Raw genomic sequence first — 27,316 nt, forward strand, 5'->3', positions numbered from 1 at the left:
GGCCCATTAAATCTATCGTCCTTAATCTGGGTGGAGACTTGGTTGGTTCTGGATAAGTTCAGGTTTAGTGTCGGCAGCATTGTCAGTTTTAGTATTGGCTGAGTGTCCATAGAGGTCATGTTGCCCTCTAATAAAGCAAAGGAATTGATGTTGACCTGGGGCTCCTTTCTGGTTTACCTTCCATTTTCTTCTCCACCTGGCCAAGACTGACATGACGATTTCTTCCATCCACAACTCATCTCTGCAAAATCTGCCAGACAAACATCTTAGGCTCTGCACTTTTCCAGTACCCTCCTTCTATTTTCCCCATTTATAGGGTCCCAATTCGTAATAATGTTGTTGTTTGGTGTCATGCATGGTAAAATGGGTAGGTATGTGGGTTGGATGGGTCAGTCAGTTTGAGAGGAGTATGTAGAACATCCACCATTAGGTAAATAGATTCAGTAGGTACTTTATCCCATTAGGTGCCCCCAGTATTTAAGCTGACAGCCCCAGTAGGTAATTTCCCCAGTATGTTGGTGTCCCATGCGGGTAAGACTGCCCCATATGTAGTTTATCTCCCTAAGGTAGGACACTCCTTATGTAGTTTGGCCCATGTATGTAGTTTACCCCATAGATTGGACCCCCTAAAGGTAATTTTCCCCTGTAGGTAGGACTCCCATGTACATTGGACCCCTTAAGAAAGTTAGCCCCCTCTGTAGGTAAGAGCCCCCTATGGGTGGTTCCCCACCTCCTCGTAGGTAGGACCCCCTTAAAGGTAGTTTTTTTTCCTTTGCTCAGCTTGTAGGTAGTTTTCCCCCTGTAGGTAGGACCCCCTTGACACCCTGTAGGTAGTTTGTACCCTGTAGGGAGGACCACCCCACTGAAGGTAAAGTTTCCCCCATAGGTACTACCCCTCTTTAGGTATGTTGACCCTTCTCCCTGTAGAAAGGACCACTTGTAGATGTTTTGTCATCCCATGTGTGTAGGACTCCCGTTAAGATAATGTACCCTCCAGAAGATTCAAAAATATATATGAAAATATTCACCTGCTCAGCTCCCTTCAGTCACCACCATTTTCTCAAACTTCTAGGCCACTTCTTCCAGTAGTCACTAGAGGCCATGAGCATCTATGCTTTCGGGATGTGCAATTATGTCACTAATTGTGTGTGTCCTAGAAGAAGAGGTGCTCCTGGACTCTAGTGGCTGCAGGCAGCATTACTAGAGGTAGGTAACCCTACAGACTTCTACAATTACAGTGTTGATTGGACAGACAGATAGATCGAAAGATATACATATATATATATATATATATATATATATATATATATATATATACTTTTATATAGTACTATAAAATAAAGGAGAATTCTCACATAACTTACGCTGGACAGTAGTGGCAAACATAAAAATATGGATATTTCAAGTTGTCACATTTTGCGGCTCCACATCCAGAATGCACTGAATTCCACCAAACCACCTTAACAACAAACAGAACATAACAAGAAGCTGAAAGTAACATTTTACTATTTCATTGTTATATATGTCACTTTTTGTATCATAGATTTTGAATTTATGTCTTAAAGTGGCCCCTTCATGAGGGCAAACATGTCTAGAGAGGACTAGTTGTCCTGATTCTGGGCATTCCTGTCATATCTCTTTAGTCCTTTCCAGTGCTGAGATTTAAGCCTCTATGTTAGAGGGGTTATCCAGGTTTAGAAAAACATAGCTGCTTTCTTCCAGAAACAGTGCCACCCTATCCTCAGTTTGGGGGTGGTATTGCAGTTCAATTTCATTGAAGTGAATGGAGCAAAGTTGTAATACCACATACAACTTAAGAACAGGTGTGGCGCTGTTTTTGGGGGAAAAAAAAAAAAAAACAGCTACGCTTTTCTAATACTGGATGTAATGATCGCACCTGACCAGTCGGTGTATTCTGCTCTCTGGTCAGGTAAGAGTTACAGTCATTTACCAGTCTGCAGCTAGGAGGGGTATTTAGGCCTCCTGAGTAGAGATGAGTGAACTTACAGTAAATTAGATTTGTCACGAACTTCTCGGCTCGGCAGTTGATGACTTTTCCTGCATAAATGAGTTCAGCTTTCAGGTGCTCCGGTGGGCTGGAAAAGGTGGATACAGTCCTAGGAGACTCTTTCCTAGGAATATATCCACCTTTTCCAGCCCACCGGAGCACCTGAAGGCTGAACTAATTTATGGAGGATAAGCCATCAACTGCCAAGCCGAGAAGTTCGTGACGAATCGAACTTACTGTAAGTTCGCTCATCTCTACTCCTGAGCCTCCTAGTAGTGCTGCTGATTTTACTTCACTTTTTACCTTGCACTCTTGTCTGTGCACACATGTACTTTGCAAAACCATGGATTATAAGTTTGGTCTTGTTTAGCTTTTACCTTGTTCTGTTTCTCAGGTTATTTGTCTTTTTTATCCTGTCTAGTTTTGTATCTGTGTTAGTAACTTGTTTCTTGTGTTTTGGCTTGAGTTCACCCCCATTTCTGTGTATCCTGAATCTTGGCCCATGTTCAGACATGTTTCGTATTTTGTTTCCCGCCATATTTGGACTTTGGTTTTGAAGTGAATCCTGTATTTTTCGCCGTATAAGACGCACTTTTTCTTCCCCAAAACTCGGGGGGAAAGTTGATGCGTCTTATACGGCGTATACCTGCGGCCATCAACGGCCGGGACCTGCCGCTAATACAGGACATCACCGATCGCGGTGACGCCCTGTATTAACCCTTCAGACGCGGCGATCAAAGCTGACCGCCGCGTCTGAAGCGAAAATAACACTAATCCGGCTGCTCAGTCGGGCTGTTCGGGACCGCCGCGGTGAAATCGCGGCGTCCCGAACAGCTTACAGGACACCGGGAGGGACCTTACCTGCCTCCTCGTTGTCTTCTCCGTGCCGGGATCCCCTGCGCTCTCCTTCGACGTCATCACGTCGTCGTGCACGCAGTTATCCAATAGGAGCGACGTGATGACGGCGACATGATGGATCCCGGGGAAGAAGAAGTCCGGAGCGTCGGGGACACCACGGGTACGTGGCGACAGCGATGGAGCGACATCCAGGGCACCGGTGACGGGTCCGGAGGGGCGGGGACACGTGACTACTACCTCCTATACCAGTGGTCTTCAACCTGCGGACCTCCAGATGTTGCAAAACTACAACTCCCAGCATGCCCGGACAGCCAAAGGCTGTCCGGGCATGCTGGGAGTTGTAGTTTTGCAACATCTGGAGGTCCGCAGGTTGAAGACCACTGTTGGGTTCAGAATCTTTTTTTTTTTAGATTTGGCACCTATAAATTGGGTGCGTCTTATACGCCGGTGCGTCCTATAGGGTGAAAAATACGGTATGTTCTTGAGTTTCGCTATGTTTCTTACCTAGGTGTCAGTTTTGTCCGTGTTCAGACCTGTTTGTCCAGTATCTTGCTTTTTATAGTGTCTGACTTCAGTTTCCCTGTTCATTCCCTGCATTTCTGCTTATTCTTGCTGTTATACTTTTTGGTATCCTGTTTTATATTAGTAAACCTGCCATTAATCTTGCTTTGGTTCTTGGGCTGTAGGCAGGAATAATCTTTACTGCAGCTGCTGGAGAACATATAGAGGAGTTGAGGAGCAATGTGGAACTAGAGCACAGAAAGGGGTACTGTAAGGGGGTTAACCCTTACTTCCCATCTGTATACTAGATAAGGAGGTGAGAGTTAAAGGGGTACTCCGGTGAAAACCTTTTTTCTTTTAAATCAACTGGTGCCAGAAAGTTAAACATATTTGTAAATTACTTCTATTAAAAAATCTTAATCCTTCCAGTACTTATTAGCTGCTGAATGCTACAGAGGAAATTCCAATTTTTTTGGAATACTGATTACATCACGACCACAGTGCTCTCTGCTGACATCTCTGTCCATTTTAGCAACCGTGCATAGCAGATGTATGCTGAGAGCAGCATGGTGGCTCAGGGGTTAGCACTGCTGCCTTGCAGCCCTGGGGCCTTAGGTTCAAATCCCACTAAGGACAACAATAAATGAAGAGTTATTGTTATTATTATTATTATTATAACGACATCAGCAAAGAGCACTGTGCTCGTGATGTCATCAGAGAGAATTCCAAAAAGAAAAGAATTTCCTCTGCAGTATTCAGCAGCTGATAAGTACAGGAAGGATTAAGATTTTTTAATAGAAGTAATTTACAAATCTGTTTAAATTTCTGGCACCAGTTGATTTAAAAGAAAAAAGGTTTTCTCCGGAGTACCCCTTTAATGCAAAATACATATAGAGTACAGTGCAGTGTCTCTATTCTTTATGGACTTTGTTTAACTCAATTTCAGACATAGCGCAGTGCCCACTGCATACATTTCTAGAAGTATAGTGGACACTTTAGCACCCAAACTGCACTTTAAAGGGGTAGTCTGAGGAAAGAAAAATCATCCCCTTTTCACTGGTCCCTACCTTCATAGATGAGCTACAGTGACAGCTTCCTCACCCAATCATCGGCTTAGCCAGGGTCACTTGCTCAGCCAATCACTGGCTGAGCTGGGGTTCCATCACAGCCTGGTGATTGGCTGAGTGGGCCATCACTGAAGTTAGTCCCCCAGGCCTAGCTGCAGCCGGGCCCCGTGCAGAAAATCGTGGTCAGACTTCTCACGATCAGAAACGTAAATAGGCGATATGTTTTAATTCCCCGCAGTGCCCCTTTAATGTTGTTGGGTAATGTATTTCTGTAACGCTGCTGGTTGTCAACCACCAGAATACCATGTGTCCTACTTTTTACCAGCGTTGGGCGACATTCTCTGTGCCACGTGTCTACTGTATTCCTAGTCTTCCTGTTATGGTGTGTCTCTTGCTGCAGTTTCTGCTCTGTCCACTAGGGGCCACACATGAGCACTGGCTGAGTATTATAGAGCAAGATTGCACTTAATGGATTCTGCTCCAATCTCAACCAGTCACTACATATATAAGTCTACCACACCTGCTGCTCCAGGCCTCAGCAAGGTTTCATTCTAACTTGTATCTTGCACTGCGCCTGTCTGCCTGACCTGAAGTCTGTCTGCTGATCCTGTTTTCCTGATCCTGCCTGTATACTGGACTTTGCCTTTGCTTCATCCTCTAAACTCTATTTTGCATCTCCTGTGTATAAACCTGGACTGTCAACCATGATTCCTGTCTACCTGCAGCATGCTTCAGCCAGCCTGCATCTGTAGCCATCTTGGTTAATTTCTGTTTCGGTACCTGGTCTGCTAATAAACACCTTGGGGGAGATTTATTAAAACCTGTCTAGGGGAAAAGTTGCTGAGTTGCCCATAGCAACCAATCAGATCTCTTCTTTCATTTTTCAGAGGCCTTTTCAAAATTAAAAGCAGCGATCTGATTGGTTGCTATGGGCAACTCAACGATATTTTCTCTGGACAGGTTTTGATAAATCTCCCCCCTCCCTTATTTACTCTGCGGCATATGGCACTATCCTTATTGTCAGTTTTCGCCTTGTGCCTGCCTGGCCAGCTGCCACTTGTGGCACAGTAGGTCTGTGCCCGTGGGCGTCACAATTTCTATTTGCAGTCTTCCATTGACCATGTCTATGCATGATTATTATGTCATTTATGCTGGGCGTCGCTGCTGATTTATTCACTGTAGAACATTCCTGCAACCTGCAAGGCCGTTGTCAAGACCATGAGAGGAGCTGTTGGGCGTGACAGGAAGAGGACAGAAGGGGCACTGGAGCTGGGAAAGGTAGGAATGGAACAAACCCCTTGAGCCAATGACTGTGACAAAGCTGGAAGACCACCATGGTGCATGGTTCCCTACCCAGCAACATGGCATTCCACCTGGGCTGTGATGCTGAGGTAACAAGGTTTTTTTTTTTGTTCTTTTTAAATCTAAGATGAAAAAAAAAACTGCAATTATTATTTTTTGTATTACCTGGGTGTAATGGCCAACAGGGTTTCCATTACTGCCGACACCATAAGTAAAGTCCTCATTTTCACTTGCCCATTCATTGATAACAGCAGACCAGGGAGTCTTAGCAGATGAAAATAACAAATTTTCTCCACAAGAATGAACATTTGGACCTAAAAAAAATATATATATTTTTATTGTTTTGGTCTACCTAGACTTGCAAATTCCTTTCGCAACTAGTTGACTTTTAATACAAACAGTACCTTGCATATGAATTCATACCGCTTGGACTTTTCTAAATTTTATCATCGTATAGCCACAGATTCAAACTCATTTCATTGCGTTTTATGTAATGGACCAACACAAAATATTTCATCATGTTAAAAGTGAAAATCTGGAAAGTGTTGAGTGCATATGTATTCACCCCCTTTACTGTGAAACCCCTAACAGCATTCTGGTGGGACCAATTGCCTTTACATTTTTAGCAAAGTGTTGAGCAGGTTGGGCTGAGTTGCTCAAGTGCCAAAGCCTGACACTCCTTTTTGCTAGTCCTCACCTCCCAGCACTTTCTTGACTGATCTAGAGGGCTCTTTATGTCAATCAAGGAGGGGCTCAGAGGTGAGGACAAGAGGGGAGGCGGGCCAAGCTGTGGCACTTAAAGGGGTACTCCACTGCTCAGCGTTTGGAACAAACTCTTCCGAACACTTGAGCTGGAATCGGGAGCTCGTAACATCATAGCCCCGCCCCCTTATGACATCACACCCCAGCTGCCAGGGACCCGCCGAAAATGGCTGACATCAATGATTGCGCTAATATCCACCATTAACCCCTCAGATGCCATGATCAATTGAGATCACGGTCTCTGCCGCTGAGATCCGATCATCCAGCATGGCTACAAGAGGTCCCCTTATCTACTTTGTCCGTCATCCTGGGATCTTCTCCTCTAGTCTGAGATCGGGAAGAAGACCACCGAAAATACTGATCAGTGCTATGCCTATACATAGCACTGTTCAGTATGTGCAAGCTAAGGATTGCTATAAATAGTCCACTATGGGGACATAAAAAGGGTAAAAACTATTGTAAAAAAAAAAAAGTATGTGAAAAAGCCCCTCCCCGAATAAAAATGTAAAAATCCAAAATTGCAGCTTTTTTGTCACATTACATTCAAAAAATATGTATTAAAGTCGATTAAAAAGTTACATCTACATGAATGTGCTACCGATAAAAAACAATAAAGATCACGGAGCAAAAAATGAGCCCACATACAGCCCTGTATATGAAAAAATTAGAAAGTCATAGTCTGTCAAAATAGAGTGATTTTAACCCCTTAAGGACACAGGGAGTACCTGTACGCCCTGAGTCCTCTCCCTTTATATAATGTGGGGCAACAGCCGGGACCCGTGGCTAGTAGCGAGCGACACTGATCGCGGTGCCGCACTCTATTAATCCTTTAGACGTGGCGTTCAAAGTTGATCGCCGCATCTAAAGTGAAAGTAGACCGCACCTGGCTAGCTCAGCAGGCTGTTCTGGACCGCCGCAGCGAAATCATGGCATCCTGAACAGCTGCAGACACAAGGAGGGTCCTTACCTGCCTCCTGCATCTCCAATCGCCGAATGACTGCTCAGTGCCTGAGATCCAGTCATGAGCAGTAAAGCAGCAGAATCATTGATCAATGTTACCCTATGCGGTAACAAAGATTGATGTAAAAGATCTGTTAGTGCAGTATTATAGCCAATAGAGGGGTCTATAACACTGCAAAATAAAAGTTTGAATCACCCCCCCCCCTTTTCCCATTTAAAAAAAAACTGTATAAATAAAAATAAACATATGTGGTATTGTGCATGCGGAAATGTCCGAATTATAAAAATATATTGTTAATTAAACCTCACAGTCAATGGCGTACACGCAAAAAAATTCCAATGTCCAAAATAGCGTATTTTTGGTCACTTTTTATATCATGAAAAAATGAATAAAAGCGATCAAAAAGTCCAACCAATACAAAAATGGTACCACTAAAAACTTCAAATCACGGCGCAAAAAGTGAGCCCTCATACCGCCCCATACACAGAAAAATAAAAAGTTATAGGGGTCACAAGAGGACAATTTTAAATGTATGCATTTTCGTGTAGTTATGATTTTTTTTCCAGAAGTATGGCAAAATCAAACCTATATAAGTAGGGGATCATTTTAATCGTATGGACCTACAGAATAAAGAGAAGGTGTCATTTTTATTGAAAAATGTACTGCGTAGAAACGGAAGCCCCCAAAAGTTACAAAATGGCATTTTTTCTTCAATTTTGTCGCACAATTCTTTTTTTTCCACTTTGCCATAAATTTTTGGGTAAAATGACTGATGTCACTGCAAAGTAGAATTGGTGGCGCAAAAAATAAGCCATAATATGGTTTTATAGGTGCAAAATTGAAAGAAGTATGATTCGTTTTGGTTGTGCCATACATTTTATGGTAAAATGAGTGATGTTATTACAAAATGGTCATGCAAAAAAAAAAAATAAAGCCCTCATAGTGGATGGAATATAAAATAATTATGATTTTTAGAAGGCGGGGAGGAAAAACAAAAATGCTAAAATAAAATTGGCCTGGTTCTTAAAGGGGTATTCTGGCCAAAGACATCTTATCCCCTATCCAAAAAATAGGGGATAAGCTGTCTGATTATGGGGGACCCGCCACTGGGACCCCCTCAATCTTTGTGCAACACCCGCATTCTATTGGGGGCTGCTTCTCTAGTCTCGGAAACCTCTGTGTTTCTGAGACTGTAGACGTGATGTCATGCCCCCTCATGACGTCACACCACGCCCCCACCATTCATGGAAGGGGGCGTGATGTGATATGAATGGAGGGGGTGTGGCCTGACATCACATGGGGGCGTGGCATGACGTCACTTCCCGAGCTTCGAAAACACAGAGGTTTCCAAGACTGGAGACGCAGCCTCACAGCCTCACATGCGGGGGGTCCCAGTGGAGGGCCCCCATGATCAGACATCTTATTCTTTGGATAGGGGATAACATGTCTTTGGCCAAAATACCCCTTTAGGGACACAGCCAATTTTATTTTTTCATTTTCGTTAGCATTTTTGTTGCAGTTAGTGCCTGCTGCCCAGGGACATTCCAAAAAAATTTCTGCCCTGGGAATGGGGCTTAACACTATCTGCTTATAATCTCAACCAAGAATGTTATGTAAATGTCCCAGTTTCTAAGTCAGTTATATATAACATTATTATAATATTGTTCATACTTACGTTTTATTACTCTATATTTCACATTGCTATGATCATCTATACACTTCGCTGCAAAGTTCATCGCATTAAGTGCGGCCTCTTCATTCCAAACCTCAGAACCGAAATAGGTAAATAAAAGAATTGAATCAGTTTCCTTATAAATAATAGATTACTGTTTGCATTACAATGAGATGTAAAGGACCTATGTCACATTGTACTGATGCTCATCCATTCAGTCTAGTCCCGCTCCCAGATATTTTTGTTTCGCCCTATCGCCCTTGGTTACGACCATTTTAGGGCATCTATATAGATGGTCGCACATGCTCAGTTTAGCTGCATATAGCTTGTTAGTCTCCACTGTATATGCAGGCAAGGGGGATTGTGGTAAAATGTGTGCGCTCTGTTGCTTGGCAACAGCAGGGTCACAGTTCAGATGGGAAACCAGGAAGTGATCAGATCCATTTTTTTTCTTTTTTTTTTTAGGTAAAATGTCCTCATCCCTGTACTGTTCTCCCTCAGGGAGAACAGTACAGGGATAAGGATATTTTACCTAAAAAAAATAATAATTCAAAATTAAATTTATTTTGCATAGTTGCGCTCAAAAGCTTGCATACCCTATCCGAAATTGTGAAATGTTGATATTAATTTAGAAAATATTATTGATTATGCAAGAAAAAAAAAGTATTTTTTATAGGCTAGTGATCAGAGGACGGCATTTATTATTCTATAGTTGTCTGGCTCCTTTTTAAATCATAATGATAATAGTTATCGCCCAAATGGCCATACCAAAAGTTTACATACCCTTGAATGTTTGGCCTTGTGTGTTACAGACACACAAGTTGACACGCGCAGGTTCAAACAGCAATAAAGAATCACACATAACGTGTATGTTGCGCGTTTGACACTCAATATCTCTGTGCTAACAAAGTCTATGGGAGTAATAATAAACACCTATAGACTTTGCTGGCACTGAAATACATAGCATCAAGCATGCAATATATATGCAACGTGCAACCCTACTCTTAAAGGCGTACTCCGCTGCTCAGTGTTTGGAAAAAAAAACTGTTCTGAATGCTGTAGCCGACACTGGGAGCTTGTGACGTCATAGCCCCGCCCCATCATGTCATGCCCCGCCCCCTCAATGCATGTCCATGGGAGGGGGCGTGACAGCTGTCACGCCCCCTCCCATAGACTTGCATTGCGGGGACGGGGCGTTACATCATGATGGGGGCAGGGCTATGACGCCACAAGCTCCCGACCCCGGCTCCAGTGTTCGGAACAGTTTGTTCCAAATGCTAAGCAGCGGAGTACGCCTTTAAGGTTAATTTCCCTCACTAGGGACTCTTTAGGGTATTGTAACACCTAGCATATATGCTGCATATTTTCGGCAGCTGATTTTACTACCCATTGACCTCAAAGGGTAGGAAAATATGCAGCAGCAACTATGCAGCAAGATATGCCATGTGTGACCCTACGATTAAAGTCCAACTAGTGTCTGTGTATAATAGTCAGTGCATTTGTTTGTTCTCTTGTGGATGCACTGAGCAGGAGAGATACTATGATTAGATATGAGCAAACCAAGCCAGGCAAACCCGGCCTCGTTCAGAATTTTAGGGTGAAATTGAATTTTAAAACTTTACCAAGCTTGGCTTGCCTGAGCCTGGCAAAGGCGCTATTATTAGCAGATGGGATGAGGAATTCATTTTGGCATTTGAATGAATGGAGGAAGTACTGGGAAAACTAACATTTTCTATTTTAACGAAAAATTTTATTGTCAGAAAATTGGTACCGCGATGGGGACCAGATTTGCACCATGCTATGTTAACCTTTTTTATGGCTTTTTGGGAAATCAGTTCCATTACCCCCCTTTTAGGTGCAAATCTGGTCCTATGGCGCAGATATATAGATTATATTTTTATGGTTTGGAGAGGCACAAAAGTTGAACTTAAAGGGGTTATCTAGGAAAAAAAACCTTTTTTTTAATATATCAACTGGCTCCAGAAAGTTAAACAGATTTGTAAATTACTTCTATTAAAAAATCTTAATCCTTTCAGTACTTATGAGCTGCTGAAGTTGTTATTTTCTGTCTAAGTGCTCTCTGATGACACGTGTCTCGGGAACCGCCCAGTTTAGAAGCAAATCCCCATAGCAAACCTCTTCTACTCTGTGCAGTTCCCGAGACAAGCAGAGATGTCAGCAGAGAACACTGTTGCCAGACAGAAAACAACAACTCAACTTCAGCAGCTGATAATTATTGAAAGGATAAAGATTTTTTAATAGAAGTAATTTACAAATCTGTTTAACTTTCTGGAGCCAGTCGATATAAAAAAAAGTTTTTTCCCGCACCCAATTTTCCCCACATCTATCATAACCATACTTATTGCATTAGATCCTTGAGTGCTTTGTCCAACTTTCTATTTATTCAATATGGCATTTTGCTTTGTAAAATTATTGGTGTAAGAAGTCGGGGTCTACACTGAACCTATCACTCGAACAATCATACAGATAGAGCACACCTGTAACCCTATTGTAATAAAAATAATAAATAAAAGTATTTGGTATCTGTGCACGCATAAATGTTTGAATTTTATAAAAATATAATGTTAATGATCCTGTATGGTGAACAGTGAAAACATAAAAAAATAAAATAAAATAGAAATAGCTGCTTTTTGACCACACCACATCCCAGAAAAATTAAATAGAAAAAGTGATTATATTAAACAAAAGGGGTACCAATAAAAAACTACAGATCAGGGCGCAGAAAATTAGCTCTCATACAGCCTCGTATATGAAATAATGAAAGAGTTAAAGAGCTAGAATAGGGTGATTTAAAACATACTAATTTTGTTAAAAAAAATGTTTTAAGTAGTACAATACTAGTAAAGCATGTAAACATTACTTTAATGTGCAACACAAAAAGAGAAACACAGCCGCACATCCACCATTTGTAATTTGATCTACTTCCTCGGCATAATCTCAAAAACTTTAACAGGTTGTTATTATACATTTTGATCAAAAAGTACAAGCCCACTCGCCACGTCAAGGCCACCTCGTTAGAGTGGGTCCTTAACCTGACACTGGCGTAGCCCCCGGCGGCGACCACTGCCTCCGAGACCCCATGCCCAACGGGGGGAGTGACCAAGTGGCCAGGCAGCCCCATTGCTGCCTGACCAAGCCCCTGGCTCTGGGCCACTCCACCCCACAGACAAAGCATCACAGAAACAATGGCCGCCACAGAGAACCACACCAATGAGTAGGTTTCATGCTGGTGTGGTCCTCTGTGGCGGCCATTGTTTCTGTGATGCTTTGTCTGTTGGGTGGAGTGGCCCAGAGCCAGGGGCTTGGTCAGGCAGTAGTGGGGCTGCCTGGTCACTGGGTCACTCCCCCCGTTGGGCATGGGGTCTCGGAGGCAGTGAACGCCACTGGAGGCTACGCCAGTGTCGGGTTAGGGACCCACTCTAACGAGGTGGCCTTGACGTGGCGAGTGGGCTTGTACTTTTTGATCAAAACGTATACTAACAACCAGTTATTTTTTGAAATTATGCCGAGAAGCAAGTAGATCAAATTACAAATGGCGGATGTGCGGCTGTGTTTCTCTCTTTGTGTTAACATTATTTTAATCATTAGTAAAAATCAGATATTGGCACAACTTGCTCCACTCCTAAATGCAGGGAACCATCAAAGCTCAGGAGTATGGCGCCAGATATGGAAGTATAAGCATACGGTGGTGCTCAAATCCCAAATTCAGGTAGACAGTTTATGAATACAAAAAGACGAGTTGTGGGAGGCGCTCACCATACTTGAAAAGTGGCAAAGCTTTATTCTTCTATACGTGCATTAAAAGAACAGTGTGGCCAGGTACAGACGCAGCAGACCGCGCATCGTAACAATCATATTGACCCACAGAATAAATTAGACATGTCATTTTTACTGTGAAGTGGACTTTGTAAAAAGGAAACACTCCAAAAGTTGCAAAATGTTGTTGTTTTTGTTTTCAATTTTCCCACAAAATAATATTTTTTTGGTTGCGACGTAGATTTTATTGTAAAATAAAAGGTGTCATTACAAAGTATAATTGGTCACATAGAAAACAATCCCTCATATGGGTCTATGGAGGGAAAAATAAAAGTTATGGATTTTAGAAAGAGATTTTAGAAAGCAAGGAGGAAAAAACAAAAACACAAAAATAAAAATGGCTTTGTCCTTAAGGCCAAAATGGGCTCTGTCCTTAAAGGGGTACTCCGCCCCTAGACATCTTATCCCCTATCGAAAGGATAGGGGATAAGATGTCAAATCACCGCGGTCCCGCTGCTGAGGACCCCCGGGATCGCCGCTGCAGCATCCTGCTATCATTACTGCACAGAGCGAGTTCTCTCTGTGCGTAATGATGGGCGATACAGGGGACGGAGCAGTGTGACGTCATAGCACCGCCCATTGTGACATCACGGCCCGCCACCTTAATGCAAGTCTATGGCAGGGGTGTGACGACCGCCACGCCCCCTCCCATAGACGCGTATTGAGGGGGCATGATGTGACGTCACAAGGGGCGGATCCATGACATAACGATGCTCCGGCCCCTGTATTGCCCGTCATTACGTGCAGAGCGAACTCGCTCTGTGCATTAATGACAGAGGGATGCTGCAGCGGCAATGCCGGGGGTCCTCAGCAGCGGGACCGTGGCGATCTGACATCTTATCCCCTATCGTTTGGATAGGGGATAAGATGTCGAGGGGCAGAGTACCCCTTTAACCTCCTAAGGACGCAGGGCGTATGGATACGCCCTGCATCCCGAGTCCTTAAGGACGCTGGGCGTATCCATACGCCCGTGGGAATTCCGGCCCCCACCGCTAGCCGGTTGGGGACCGGAGCCGGATGCCTGCTGAAATCGTTCAGCAGGCATCCCGGCATATCGCCCAGGGGGGTCATTATGCCCCCCCATGTCGGCGATCGCCGCAGATCGCTGGACAATTCAGTCCAGCGATCTGCGGCGATTCCGGGTCAATCGGGTCTCCAGTGACCCGGTGACCCGGAATTACTGGCTGCTCGGGGCCGTCTCTGACGGCCCCGAACAGCCAGAGCCTGCAGGCTGAGGTGGCACTGATGCCACCTCACGATCGCCCTGATTCGTCGGACGGATTACCGGCCGACCAATCAGGGCGCCTGCTGCGGGCGTCACTCCCGCACCCGCTCCGCCCCTCTTCCGGAGGGCGTGAGCGGGTGCGGGAAGACGACCCCGGGTGCTGGGAACCCCGATCCCCGGCGTCCATATTGGGATCGGGGCTCCAGGAGCGACGGCGGCGGCGAGGGACAGTCCAGCGATGAAGCAACAGCAGGAGGTGAGTTACAGCCTCCTGCTGTTGCTTAGCAACAGCTCCCAGCATGCAAAAAGGGCATGCTGGGAGCTGTAGTTATGCAACAGCAGGAGGCAGACCACCACAACTCCCAGCATTCCCTTATGGGCATGCTGGGACTTATGGTTTTGCAACAGCTGGAGGCACATTATTTCTATGGAAAAGTGTACCTTCAGCTGTTGTATAACTACAACTCCCAGCTTGCACAAACAGCTAAAGTGCATGCTGGGAGTTGTAGTGGTGCATCTGCTAGTTGCATAACTACAACTCCCAGCATGCCCGTTGAATGTCGGTGACTGCTGAGAGTTGTAGTTTTGCAACAGCTGAAGGCACACTGGTTGTGAAACTTAGAGTTTTTTTTTTTACCTAACTCAGTGTTTCACGACCGGTGTGCCTCCAGCAGTTGCAAACTACAACTCCCAGCAGTCACCTTACACCATGCACCGTACATGCTGGAAGTTGTAGTTTTGCAACAGCTGGAGGCACACTGGTTTTGAAACACTGAGTAAGGTCACAAACTCCGTGATACATAACCAGTGTGCCTACAGCTGTTGCAAAACTAAAACTCTCAGCATGTACAGTCTGTCAGCGCATGCTGGGAGTTTTAGTTTTGCAACAGCTGGAGGTCCCCCCCAATGTGAATGTACAGGGTACACTCACATGGGCGGAGGCTTACAGTAGGTATCGGGCTGCAAGTTTGAGCTGCAGCAAATTTTCTGCAACAGCTCAAACTGCCAGCGAGAAACTACTGTGAACCCCCGCCCGTGCGACTGTACCCTAAAAACACTACACTACACTAACACAAAAAATAAAATAAAAAGTAAAAAAACACTACATACACACATACCCCTACACAGCCCCCCTCCCCTCCCCAATAAAAATGAAAAACATCTGGTACGCCATGGTTTCCAAAACTTAGCCTCCAGCTGTTGCAAAACAACAACTCCCAGTATTGTCGGACAGCCGTTGACTGTCCAGGCATGCTGGGAGTTTTGCAACAGCTGGAGGCCCCCTGTTTGGGAATCACTGCCGTAGAATACCCCTATGTCCACCCCTATGCAATCCCTAATTTAGGCCTCAAATGCGCATGGCGCTCTCACTTTGGAGCCCTGTCGTATTTCAAGGCAACAGTTAAGGGTCACATATAGGGTATCGCCGTACTCGGGAGAAATTGGGCTTCAAATTTTGGGGGGTATTTTCTGCTTTTACCCTTTTTAAAAATGTTAAGTTTTTGGGAAAAGAAGCATTTTAGGTAAAAAATGTTTTATTTTTTTTACATATGCAATAGTCGTGAAACGCCTGTGGGGTATTAAGGTTCACTTAACCCCTTGTTTCGTTCCCCGAGGGGTCTAGTTTCCAAAATGGTATGCCATGTGGGTATTTTTTGCGGTCCTGGCACCATAGGGGCTTCCTAAATGCGGCATGCCCCCAGAGCAAAATTTGCTTTCAAAAAGCCAAATGTGACTCCTTCTCTTCTGAGACCTGTAGTGCGCCAACAGAGCACTTTTCACCCCCATATGGGGTGTTTTCTGAATCGGGAGAAATTGGGCTTCAAATTTTGGGGGGTATTTTCTGCTTTAACCCTTTGTATAAATGTAAATTTTTTGGGAAACCAAGCATTTTAGGTAAATTTTTTTATTTTTTTTTACATATGCAAAAGTCGTGAAACACCTGTAGGGTATTAAGGTTCACTTTACCCCTTGTTACGTTCCCCGAGGGGTCTAGTTTCCAAAATGGTATGCCATGTGTTTTTTTTTTGCTGTCCTGGCACCATAGGGGCTTCCTAAATGCGGCATGCCCCCAGAGCAAAATTTCCTTCAAAAAAGCCAAATGTGACTCCTTCTCTTCTGAGACCTGTAGTGCGCCAGCAGAGCACTTTTCACCCCCATATGGGGTGTTTTCTGAATCGGGAGAAATTGGGATTCAAATTTTGGGGTGTATTTTCTGCTATTACCCTTTTTAAAAATGTAAAACTTTAGGGAAACCAAGCATTTTAGGTAAAAATTTTTTTATTTTTTTTACATATGCAAAAGTCGTGAATCACCTGTGGGGTATTAAGGTTCACATTACCCCTTGTTACGTTCCCCGAGGGGTCTAGTTTCCAAAATGGTATGCCATGTGGGGTTTTTTGCAGTTCTGGCACCATAGGGGCTTCCTAAAGGTGACATGCCCCCCAAAAACCATTTGACGCTCCTTCCCTTCTGAGCCCTCTACTGCGCCCGCCGAACACTTTACATAGACATATGAAGTATGTCCTTACTCGAGAGAAATTGGGTTTCAAATACAAGTAAAAATGTTCTCCTTTTTACCCCTTGCAAAAATTCAAAAATTGGGTCTACAAGAACAAGCGAGTGTAAAAAATGAAGATTGTGTATTTTCTCCTTCACTTTGCTGCTATTCCTGTGAAACCCGTAAAGGGTTAAAACGCTTACTGAATGTCATTTTGAATACTTTCGGGGGTGCAGTTTTTATAATGGGGTCATTTATGGGGTATTTCTAATATGAAGACCCTTCAAATCCACTTCAAACCTGAACTGGTCCCTGAAAAAAAGCGAGTTTCAAAATTTTGTGAAAAATTGGAAAATTGCTGCGGAACTTTGAAGCCCTCTGATGTCTTCCAAAAGTAAAAACTCATCAATTTTATGATGCAAATATAAAGTAGACATATTGTATATGTGAATAAAAAAAAAATTATTTTGAATATCCATTTTCCTTACAAGCAGAGAGCTTCAAAGTTAGAAAAATGCAAAATTTTCAAATTTTTCATCAAATTTTGGGATTTTTCACCAAGAAAGGATGCAAGTTACCAAAAAATTTTACCACTACGTTAAAGTAGAATATGTCACGAAAAAACAATCTCGGAATCAGAATGATAACTAAAAGCATTCCAGAGTTATTAATGTTTAAAATGACAGTGGTCAGATTTGCAAAAAATGGCCGAGTCCTTAAGGTGAAAAAGGGCTCAGTCCTTAAGGCGTTAAGGGGTTGAAAAGGGTTCAAAAATACCAATTCTACAAGGGTATGTAATTTTTCAGCACACCTGTATGTATATTATGCACTTCTAAATTTAACACTTTGCTTAATGGGAACATCCCTTTTAGGACAGAAAAGCTTTAGGTAAGCTAGCCATATTAAAATTACTATATCTTAAGGGTAATTATTATTATTATCTTTATTATTTTTATTGTTATTGTAGTTTTATTGGTTCTTTATTGCTCATGTTTCAGCTTTTGTTGCTATAGATATACAGCTGGAGAGAAAAGTCAGCCACCAATTGTGCAAGAAACAAGCAAGAAACAAGCAAGATTTCTGTCACAGACCTGTAACTTCTTCTTTAAGAGTCTCCTCTGTCCTCCACTCGTTACCTGTATTAATGGCTCCTGTTTGAACTTGTTATCAGTATAAAAGACACCTGTCCACAGCCTCAAACAGTCACACTCCAAATACCACTATGGCCAAGACCAAAGAGCTGTCGAAGGACACCAGAAACAAAATTGTCCTGCACCAGGCTGGGAAGACTGAATCTGCAATAGGCAAGCAGCTTGGTTTGAAGAAATCAACTGTGGGAGCAATTATTAGAAAATGGAAGACATACAAGACCACTGATAATCCCCCTCGATCTGGGGCTCCAAGCAAGGTCTCACACCATGGTGTCAAAATGGTCACAAGAACAGTGAACAAAAATACTTAATCCACATGGGGGGACCTAGTGAATGACTTGCAGAGAGCATGGACCAAAGTAACAAAGGCTACCATCAGTAACACACTAACTGTGCCACCAGGGACTGAAATCATGCAGTGCTAGTCCACTTGCTTAAGCCAGTACATGTCCGGGCCTGTCTGAAGTTTGCTAGAGAGCATTTGGATGATCCATAAGAGGATTGGGAGAATGTCATATGGTCAGATGAAACTAAAGTAGAACTTTTTGGTAAAAACTCAACTCTCTGTGTTTGGAGGAGAAATAATGCTGAGTTGAATCCAAAAAACACCATACCTACAGTAAAGCATGGGGGTGGAAACATCATGCTCTCGGGCTGTATTTCAGCAAAGGGATCAGGATGATGTAGAGGAAAGAACAAAGGGGACCATGTATCATGAGATTTTGAGTGAAAATCTCCTTCCATCAGCAAGGGCATTGAAGATGAAATGTGGCTGGGTCTTTCAGCATGACAAGGATCCCACACACACCACCCAGGCAATTAAGGAGTGGCTTCACAAGAAGCATTTCAAGGTCCTGGAGTGGCCTAGTCAGTTTAACCCCATAGAAAACCTTTGGAAGGAATTGAAAGTCTGTGTTGCCCAACGACAGTCCCAAAACATAACTGCTCTAGAGGAGATCTGCATGGAGGAATGGACCTAAATACCAGCAACAGAGTGTGAAAACCTTGTGAAGACTTAGGGTGCGTTCCCACAGGGCGTATACGCAGCGTATTTGACGCTGCGCAAATTTTACGGCAGCAGCGGGAAATACGCTGCGTATCCCTTGCTCACTATGCACACAGGGCTTTCCGGCAGCAGCCCTATGTGTGTAGTGAGTTTTGGAGGTGGGGCCGCGTGTCACAGACACGCCGGCACATGGCCCCGCCTCCAAAACTCACTACACACATAGGGCTGCTGCCGGAAAGCCCTGTGTGTATAGTGAGCAAGGGATACGCAGCGTATTTCCCGCTGCTGCCATAAAATTTGCGCAGCGTCAAATACGCTGCGTATATGCCCTGTGAGAACGCACCCTTACAGAAAACGTTTGACCTCTGTCATTGCCAACAAAGGGTATATAACAAAGTATGGAGACAAACTTTTGTTATTGACCAAATACTTCTTTTCCACCATAATTTGCTTAAATTCTTTAAAAATCAGACAATTAGATTTTATGGATTTCTTTCTCATTATGTCTCTCGTAGTTGAGGTATACCTATGATGAAAATTGCAGGCCTCTCTCATCTTTTTAAGTGGGAGAACTTGCACAATTGGTGGCTGACTAAATACTTTTTTGCTGTAAACAACTGAAATATTATTTAAAAAAATTCAATTAGTTGTTGTATTAATAAAAATTTGCATAACCCACCATTTTTTCCATGTTCGCTGCTGATGGCTCCACTTTTTGTCTTATATCATTGTGAACATTTAGAATCTCCATTTTATCTTCTTCTGTCAGGGGAAGTGCATGTGCATATTTATCCTGGAAAGAAAGAAAGAAAGAGAATATTTTTGTACCTTATAAATATTTAAATCATTTCTAGTAGCTTAAAAGTTATCATCGGCTGTAAACTAGATCATTACATAATCCTCTTCTTTTTTCGAAATTTGGTTTTAAAGGGGTACTTTGCTGGAAAACTATTTTTTCAAATCAACTGGTGCAAGAAACTTAAACAGATTAAAAAAATCTTTATCCTTCCAGTACTTATCAGCTGCTGTATGCTCCAGAGTAAGTTGTGTAGTTCTTTCCACTCTGACCACAGTGCTCTCTGCTGCCACCTCTGTCCATGTCAGGAACTGTCCAGAGCGAGACAGGTTTGCTATGGGGATTTGCTCCTGCTCTCGACAGTTCCTGACATGGACAGAGGTGTCAGAATAGAGCACTGTGGTCAGACTGGAAAGAACTACACAACTTCCTCTGTAGTATACAGCAGCTGATAAGTACTGGAAGAAGTAAGATTTTTTAATAGAAGTAATTTACACATTTGTTTAACTTTCTAGTTCCAGTTGTTGTGGCCCAGTATGGGAGTTGTTACCCCGTCCTCCTGCTGTCCTGTCAGGCAGTCTCCTTCAGTGTCCCCAAGGCCCCCTGCACTTGTTTCCCCATTGTAATATTACCATATAAAGTGTTATAAAATGTAATGTAATGTTGCTTTAAGAGTAATACTGTGTGATATGTCATGTGATTGTTACCCAGGAGGTACCAGTGACCAGGTGATCCCAAGAGTGACCTATGGGCTCCCTGCTAGTCTCCCCCATATAAGCCCTGGGTGGAGCTTCTCTCTCTTCCTGCTGAGGTCCAGTGCAGTCGCCTAGTGTGTGTGTCCAGAGTGTTGGAGACCTCAAAGTCCAGTCCTGCAGCCACCATCAAGTCAAGTAAGCTAAAGTCACAGCTTTATGAGTCAAGTCAAGTCAGTCCCTGTCATCTGTAGGGGCAAGCTGTGCATAACTAGCTTGCCCCCTGACTGGTGAGCAGTAAGGGGTTAAGAAATATACAGGCAAGGTTTTTCAGCCCCCTCCCCTGCCTGTAAAACTTGTTGGTAACTATAGTGGTATGTCCCATGGGTGAGGGGGAAGGAGTGCACCAATCAGGGGTTTAATAGTTTCCCGGGCTTTCAGGGGTCCTCCCCTGGGTATTTATAGCTGTGGTGCCTCCCTTCCCCCCTCAATCTGCCCAGGAGTTTTGACTGCTGGTTGGTATGTGTCTGCCCCTTAGTTATGGCCTGGATGGAGCAGGAGGGTGAGGGCTGGCATGCTCGCTTGTGGCTGAGCTGGCCTCCCCTCCTGTTGTGCCCGCGGCGGGTTCTGGAGGCAGGCGGACCCCTCACAGTCCCGCCCTCCTTTCCCCTTTAGTCCTTGTGAGCCCTGTCCTGCCCGTTTCCTTGTTCCCTCTTCCCTGCCCGTTCCTTGTACCCTCTCCCCTGCCCATGGCCCGAGCCCTCTCCCCTGCCTGTACCTTCAGCCTCTCCCCGTGCGGGCGGGCTCCTTATGAGGGCGCTCCGTCTCCTTCCCTCCCCCCCTGTTGCGTTCCCCTCCTTCTCTGAGGTGGCGGCCCCTGGGTGGCTGCTGCTGTTTATCTTCCTTAGCGCAAATGGACGTTTATTAACGTCCATTTGCGCGTCTCTGGCTGTAGCACGCATCTCAAAAGGTGAGTGCGCATCGTAGCCGGTGGGTTCCAGTTGCTATTAGCAACCAGGACCCATGCGAATGCTGGACATCGCCGATCGGGCAGATGTCCGGCATTACCACTTTAGACCCGGTGATCAAAGTTGATTGCCGAGTCTGAAAGTAATAGTGCAAGCATCGCGGCTGCTCAGTTGGGCTGATCGGGACCATTGCAATTAAATCGTGATGTCCCGATCAGCTGGAATGCAGCAGGAGGGTCACTCACCTGCCTCCTGCGCGTCCGCTCGTCCATTGATTGCTCCAAGCCTGAAATTCAGGCTTGAGCCATCAATCGCCGATAACACAGATCATTGCCATGTTAAGTGGCAAGTGATCTGTGTAAGGATCAGTGTTTGCAGTGTTATAGCCCCCTATGGGAGCTATGGCATTGCAAAAAAAAAAGATCATCTCCTCTGTGGCAGTAAGAAGACAGTGAAAGCAGGGTCAACCTGGGGTAGACCTCCACACAGGACGGTGTGGCAGCACCTCTCGGGTTGGTAAGAAGCCAATCAGTCTCTTTGTTGCAGTTAAATAGTTATTTATATAAGTAATTTTATAAATAAAGCTGTAGCCGATTCCCACCCACGGAAAAGTTAAATTGTTGTTGTGTCAGTTATTATTTAATTATTTATTGTAGTAAGGGGGAGGGGTAGTTATAGCCTGCCAGGAGGTAATTGGGTCTCAACAGTCTGTAGGGGCAAGCTGTGCATAACTAGCTTGCCCCCTGACTGGTGAGCTGTAAGGGCTTAAGAAATATACAGGCAAGGTTTTTCGCCCCCTCCCCCGCCTGTAAAACTTGTCGGTAACTATAGTGGTATGTCTCATGGGTGGGGTGGAAGGAGTGCACCAATCAGGGGTTTAATAGTTTCCCGGGCTTTCAGGGGCCCTCCCCTGGGTATTTATAGCTGTGGTGCCCAGGACCCGGAGTTTTGCCCTCCCTCCCTCCCTTTTTTGTATCTCTGTTTATTGTAAGTCACGGCTTGGTGGTAAGAAGACGGTGAAAGCAGGGTCAACCCGGGGTAGACCTCCACACAGGACGGTGTGGCAGCACCTGGAGGCGTTGGGCCTTGATCAATAGTTGCTATTGGTACCATTTTGGCAATGAAGGGACTTTTTGATCACTTATTGTTATGTTTTTTTTTTTTCTGGTATGTGATATGACCAAAAACCACCAATGCCGACATTTGTTACTGGTTTCCTTTACACTGTTTCCCGTACAAGATCAGTAACCCGATTTTATTTTTTAATAGTTCGAACAACGCTGTATGTGGCAATTTTTTTTTTTTTTTTTTTTTTTACCCCATGACTTCTGTGGTCAACTTCCAGATTAACTGACCACCCCTCAATTTCCCCATTTCTCCATAATACCCTTTCTAGTACATTTTTGGGCACATGTAGCAGCATAGCGGTGGATTTCTACAGCAGGAAATCCACCACTATAAGCGGACACACGGAGCTACCTGGCTGCAGCCGAGAGCTTTCTCTTGAGTCCCTCTTGTGACTGCCATTGGCACATCCACAGCAGGAATTATGCTACTGATGCCCCCCGTGTGATCCTGCCCTTAAGACTTTGTAAGTTTGTTAGTGTCCACAGAAACCACGCCTTCAACTTCTTCCATTTTGTCTGCTTCTACGGGACTAACTTAAAGGAGTTATCCAACATAAGGTGATTTAAGTACGTACCTGACAGACAGTAATTGACATGCTTAGGAAGGATCTGCGCTTGTCTTGGGGATAAATGGCTATGTTGTGAGATTACCATAACACTGTGGCTAGCTTTTTGTGAACTGGTATTTCCTGTTTGACTTGTCTTTCTTTTACTACAAATCCCACAATTCCATTTTCCTCCCTCCCACACATCAGCCACCCTACCCATTGAAACATAAATGAGCTGCATCCATTCAAAAGACCTGTGGTTTTCAATCAGGGTTCCTACAGCTGTTGCATTAGTTGCAAATTGATCTCTCCCAACAAGCAATCCCTCCACCCATTGAAGCAGACAAGCTCCCTGTCATCAGCTGACTAGGGAGTCAGGTCTCGGCCACATTGCAAGATGGGAAAATGTGAGAAAACAGTCATTTTGTATGCTGGTAAAAATAAATATTGGAGTGAAAATCATAGACATGTGCAGAAGAAAAATTTTCGTATTTTTTCGTTTCGTTTTTTCGTTTTTTTTATAAAATTTTCGGTTCAGTAATATTTTCAGTTTTGATTTTCAGATACATTCGGTATTCGGGTGTCCTGGTTTCATTTTTTTTCGGATACATTCGGTATTTGGGTGTCCGGTGGGTTAATTTTTCGGATACATTCGGTATTCGGGTGTCCGGGGCTCATTTTTTTCGGATACATTCGGTATTCGGGTGTCTGTGTTTGATTTTTTTCGGATACATTCGTATTCAGGTGGGTTTGATTTTTCGTATACATTCGGTATTCGGGTACATTCGGGTAAATCTTTTTTAAGCAGGGGGCCATTATCGGGAGTGTGTGCAGAAAAAGAGGGCAGAGATCGGAACATTGGAAGACAGGTAAGATAATATAATTTTATGTGATTTATATTAATACATAATGTAATGTTGAATGAATGAGTAAATGAATGAATGAATGCTGTATGAATGATTGATGTGTTTGATCGATGTGTTTGATTGTCGGGTGATTTATGTATAACATGATGTTATACATAAATCACCCGACAATCAAACGCATCGATCAAACTGATGCAAAACTACAACACCCACCCAGCATGCGGCTGTCTGGGCATGCTGGGAGTTGTAGTTTTGCAACAGCTGGAGGCACACTTTGGCAAACACACGCATTCGCGCAATGCTTTTAAATTCATTTTCAAATTCCGCTGGCTTTTGTCAGAAATGGGTTACCAGGTCAATGACATGCATAGTAATTGCCGTGGGAACATTTTTCATTCATAAAACCGCAGACTTAATTGGATAATTGCTGTGTAGAATGTTTGGTGTCCTAAGCGTTCTACACGGCAATTATCCAATTAAGCCTGCAGTTTTATGAATGAAAAATGTTCCCACGGCAATTACTATGCATGTCATTGACCTCAATCACCCGAAGATCAAACACATCAATCATTCATACAGCATTCATTCATTCATTTATTCATTCATTCAACATTACATTATGTATTAATAAATTATTAATACATAAAGAAATGTTGAATGAATGAGTAAATGAATGAATGAATGCTGTATGAATGATTGATGTGTTTGATCGATGTGTTTGATTGTCGGGTGATTGAGGTCAATGACATGCATAGTAATTGCTGTGGGAACATTTTTCATTCATAAAACCGCAGACTTAATTGGATAATTGCAGTGTAGAATGTTTGGTGTCCTAAGCGTTCTACACGGCAATTATCCCATTAAGCCTGCAGTTTTATGAATGAAAAATGTTCCCAATGCAATTACTATGCATGTCATTGATCTGGTAACTCATTTCTGACAAAAGCCAGCAGAATTTGAAAATGAATTAAAAAGCATTGCGCGAATGCAAAGTGTGCCTCCAGCTGTTGCAAAACTACAATTCCCAGCATGCCCAGACAGCCGCATGCTGGGTGGGTGTTGTAGTTTTGCAACAGCTGGAGGCACCCTAGTAAAAGTAAAACAGTAACTAACAGTCAGAAACAGTCTAGCGCAAGGAACAATAAAAAAATTAGAAAGAATTCTTTACTTTCGTTTTTTTTTTACCGCATGCATTCGGAGAATAACGAATGCATTCGTTATGTTGCTATTCGTTTTATCAGTGCTATTCGGAAATATTCACAAAATGTTTTCTTGCATTCGGAACGGCCCGAATGCACGAAAACTGCAAAATTCGGTAAATTTGACATTCGTGCCGAACCGAATTGCACATGTCTAGAAAATCATAGAATTGTGAGCAAACCGTCACACACAGGTACATACACTATATTATGAACTACACTAACTTTACAGCCCCTGTAGCACAGTCAAATAAAACAAAATCCTGGAATACCCCTTTAAGATAACTAAGACCTGAAGTCAGCTGAGTGCAGTGACACAACTTGAAGTACAGGTAAAGAGGGGCGCTATAGGTAAAATGTTGTGATCCGGTTTGGATTGCAAGACAATTAATTGTATGTGACAATAAGGTACTAGAATAATACTCTATTTTTAAATGTCTGTTGAAGACATGGAGAACATAATTTCACTGTAGCTAGAAATTATGTCAAACAATTCTTCCAACAATGCTTCACTTCTGCATCACACAACAGAATGACAAGATTTAAGAGCAGAACTTACCACCTCCTCCAAGACTCTGCTCTTTTTTGGTCCATATTTTTTCTTTAAAAAGAAAAAAAAAATGTTAATATATTTGAATTTCATACAACCAAAACATACAAACATACAAACAAAACATATGCCCCTATGTCTAACCAGGTATAAAGCAGTAGCTACTGGAGAGGGAGGCAAGAAATATATATGTATATACCAAGTTAAAATCAATTATCCTCTTCCCACACAATAGGGGATAAGTGTGAGATTGCAAAGGGGGCCAACCATTGGAACCCCCACAATGTCGAGAAGAGGGCCCGACTAATTTCTTGTGAATGGAGTGGATATGCATATGCGCACTTCTGCTCCATTCCTTCTCTATGGAGCTACCGGAGATAGCTGTACACGGCTATATCTACCAGCTCCATAGACAATAAATCGAGTTGCAGCACGAATACATGAGACGCCGCTCCACTCAAAACAAAGGACTCTCTTCTGTCCACCATTCTGATGGTGTTAATGATTGTCTGTAAGCAGTAGTTCTGGTAACTATATGTCCCATCATGCTTTGCCCAAATAAAAAATTATCACGTCAATCAGAATCTATAGTTACATTATTCACATACAAAACAATTTTCTATTGTAATATGATGCCAATATGAGGTGAGTGCCATATATACTCGAGTATAAGCCGAGTTTTTCAGCACTATTTTTCATCAGTAGTCTTCAACCTGCCGACCTCCAGATGTTGCAAAACTACAACTCCCAGCATGCCCGGACAGCCATCGGCATTCTGGGCATGCTGGGAGTTGTAGTTTTGAAACATCTGGAGGTCTGAAGGTTGAAGACCACGGCGCTGGCTTTCGTCATCATCCAGACCCCCCCCTTTAGTTTTCTACTCACCTCCCCTCGGTGGGAAGGAAGGGTGAGCTGGTCCAGGCCATCTATGTTGCAGGGACCGTCCGGTGGGGAGGGTTAGTCGTTCTGGGCTGTATACCAGGGGGGCCCTCTTCTCCGCTCCGGGCCGGCCCCAGACTAGTGACGTTGCCTTGACAACGATGCAACGGGACTTTCATGTGCATGAACGTCCCTGTGCGTCGTTGACAAGGCAACGTCACTAGTTCGGTGCCGGCCCGGAATGAGCGGAGAAGAGGGCCTCCTGGTGAAAATGTACAGCCCGGAACGACTAACCCTCCCCACCGGACGGTCCCTGCAACATAGATGGCCTTGACCAGCTCACCCTTCCTTCCCCCCGAGGGGAGGTGAGTAGAAAACTAAAGGGGGGGTATGGATGATGACGAAGGCCCGCGCAGTGGTCTTCAACCTGCGGACCTCCAGATGTTTCAAAACTACAACTCCCAGCATGCCTGGATAGCCGATGGCCGAGAGGCTTATAGTCGAGTTGGCTTATATACATCTCCCGAGATTCTTGTAAGGTCTAGAAATAAGTGCGCTGAGACCCACAAATCTAGATTCAACCTGAATTTCAGGGTGCCGGCATTCGTAGAATTTTCAAACATTTCCTGGTTTGGTTTACGTGCACAATAATTACACAAGAGATGAGGAACACATGACATTTTAGTACCCACAGGAAAGTACTGGGGCAGTGAGATGACATCAGGGTACACCCAGCATAATTTGCAGCTATCACATGACCCCAGTTTATACAATTTTTACTAAATCATTTTTTTTCAAAATTAATTGTCAAAAACATTTTCTGCGTTTTTTTTTCAAGCTT

General features: G+C 43.7%; 2 protein-coding genes across 3 annotated transcripts in view; one reads left to right on the top strand and one right to left on the bottom strand.

The window, feature by feature from the left end:
• Nucleotides 1-26,594, bottom strand: part of LOC130361241 (cysteine-rich secretory protein 2-like) — a 36,536-nt gene extending 9,942 nt beyond the window's left edge. Inside the window, exons 1-6 of one of the 2 annotated variants that reach the window (XM_056564000.1) lie at nt 26,482-26,594; nt 25,606-25,647; nt 19,530-19,643; nt 9,135-9,225; nt 5,902-6,050; nt 1,365-1,459 (exon numbers count right to left, since the gene is read on the bottom strand). In XM_056564000.1, the coding sequence (XP_056419975.1) occupies nt 1,365-1,459; nt 5,902-6,050; nt 9,135-9,225; nt 19,530-19,601 (407 nt within the window). In that variant the 5' untranslated portion in view covers nt 19,602-19,643; nt 25,606-25,647; nt 26,482-26,594. Of the gene's footprint in view, nt 1-1,364; nt 1,460-5,901; nt 6,051-9,134; nt 9,488-19,529; nt 19,644-25,605; nt 25,648-26,481 lie in introns of those variants that run through there. The other variant, XM_056564001.1, reaches the window with a different exon arrangement.
• LOC130361240 (cysteine-rich venom protein-like) overlaps nt 5,472-27,316 on the top strand; it is a 227,466-nt gene continuing 205,621 nt past the window's right edge. The window contains exon 1 of the mRNA XM_056563999.1: nt 5,472-5,712. Within this exon, the coding sequence (XP_056419974.1) occupies nt 5,653-5,712 (60 nt within the window). The 5' untranslated portion in view covers nt 5,472-5,652. The remainder of the gene's footprint in view (nt 5,713-27,316) is intronic.

Source organism: Hyla sarda, chromosome 3, assembly GCF_029499605.1.
Source record: "Hyla sarda isolate aHylSar1 chromosome 3, aHylSar1.hap1, whole genome shotgun sequence".
Lineage (NCBI taxonomy): Eukaryota > Metazoa > Chordata > Amphibia > Anura > Hylidae > Hyla > Hyla sarda.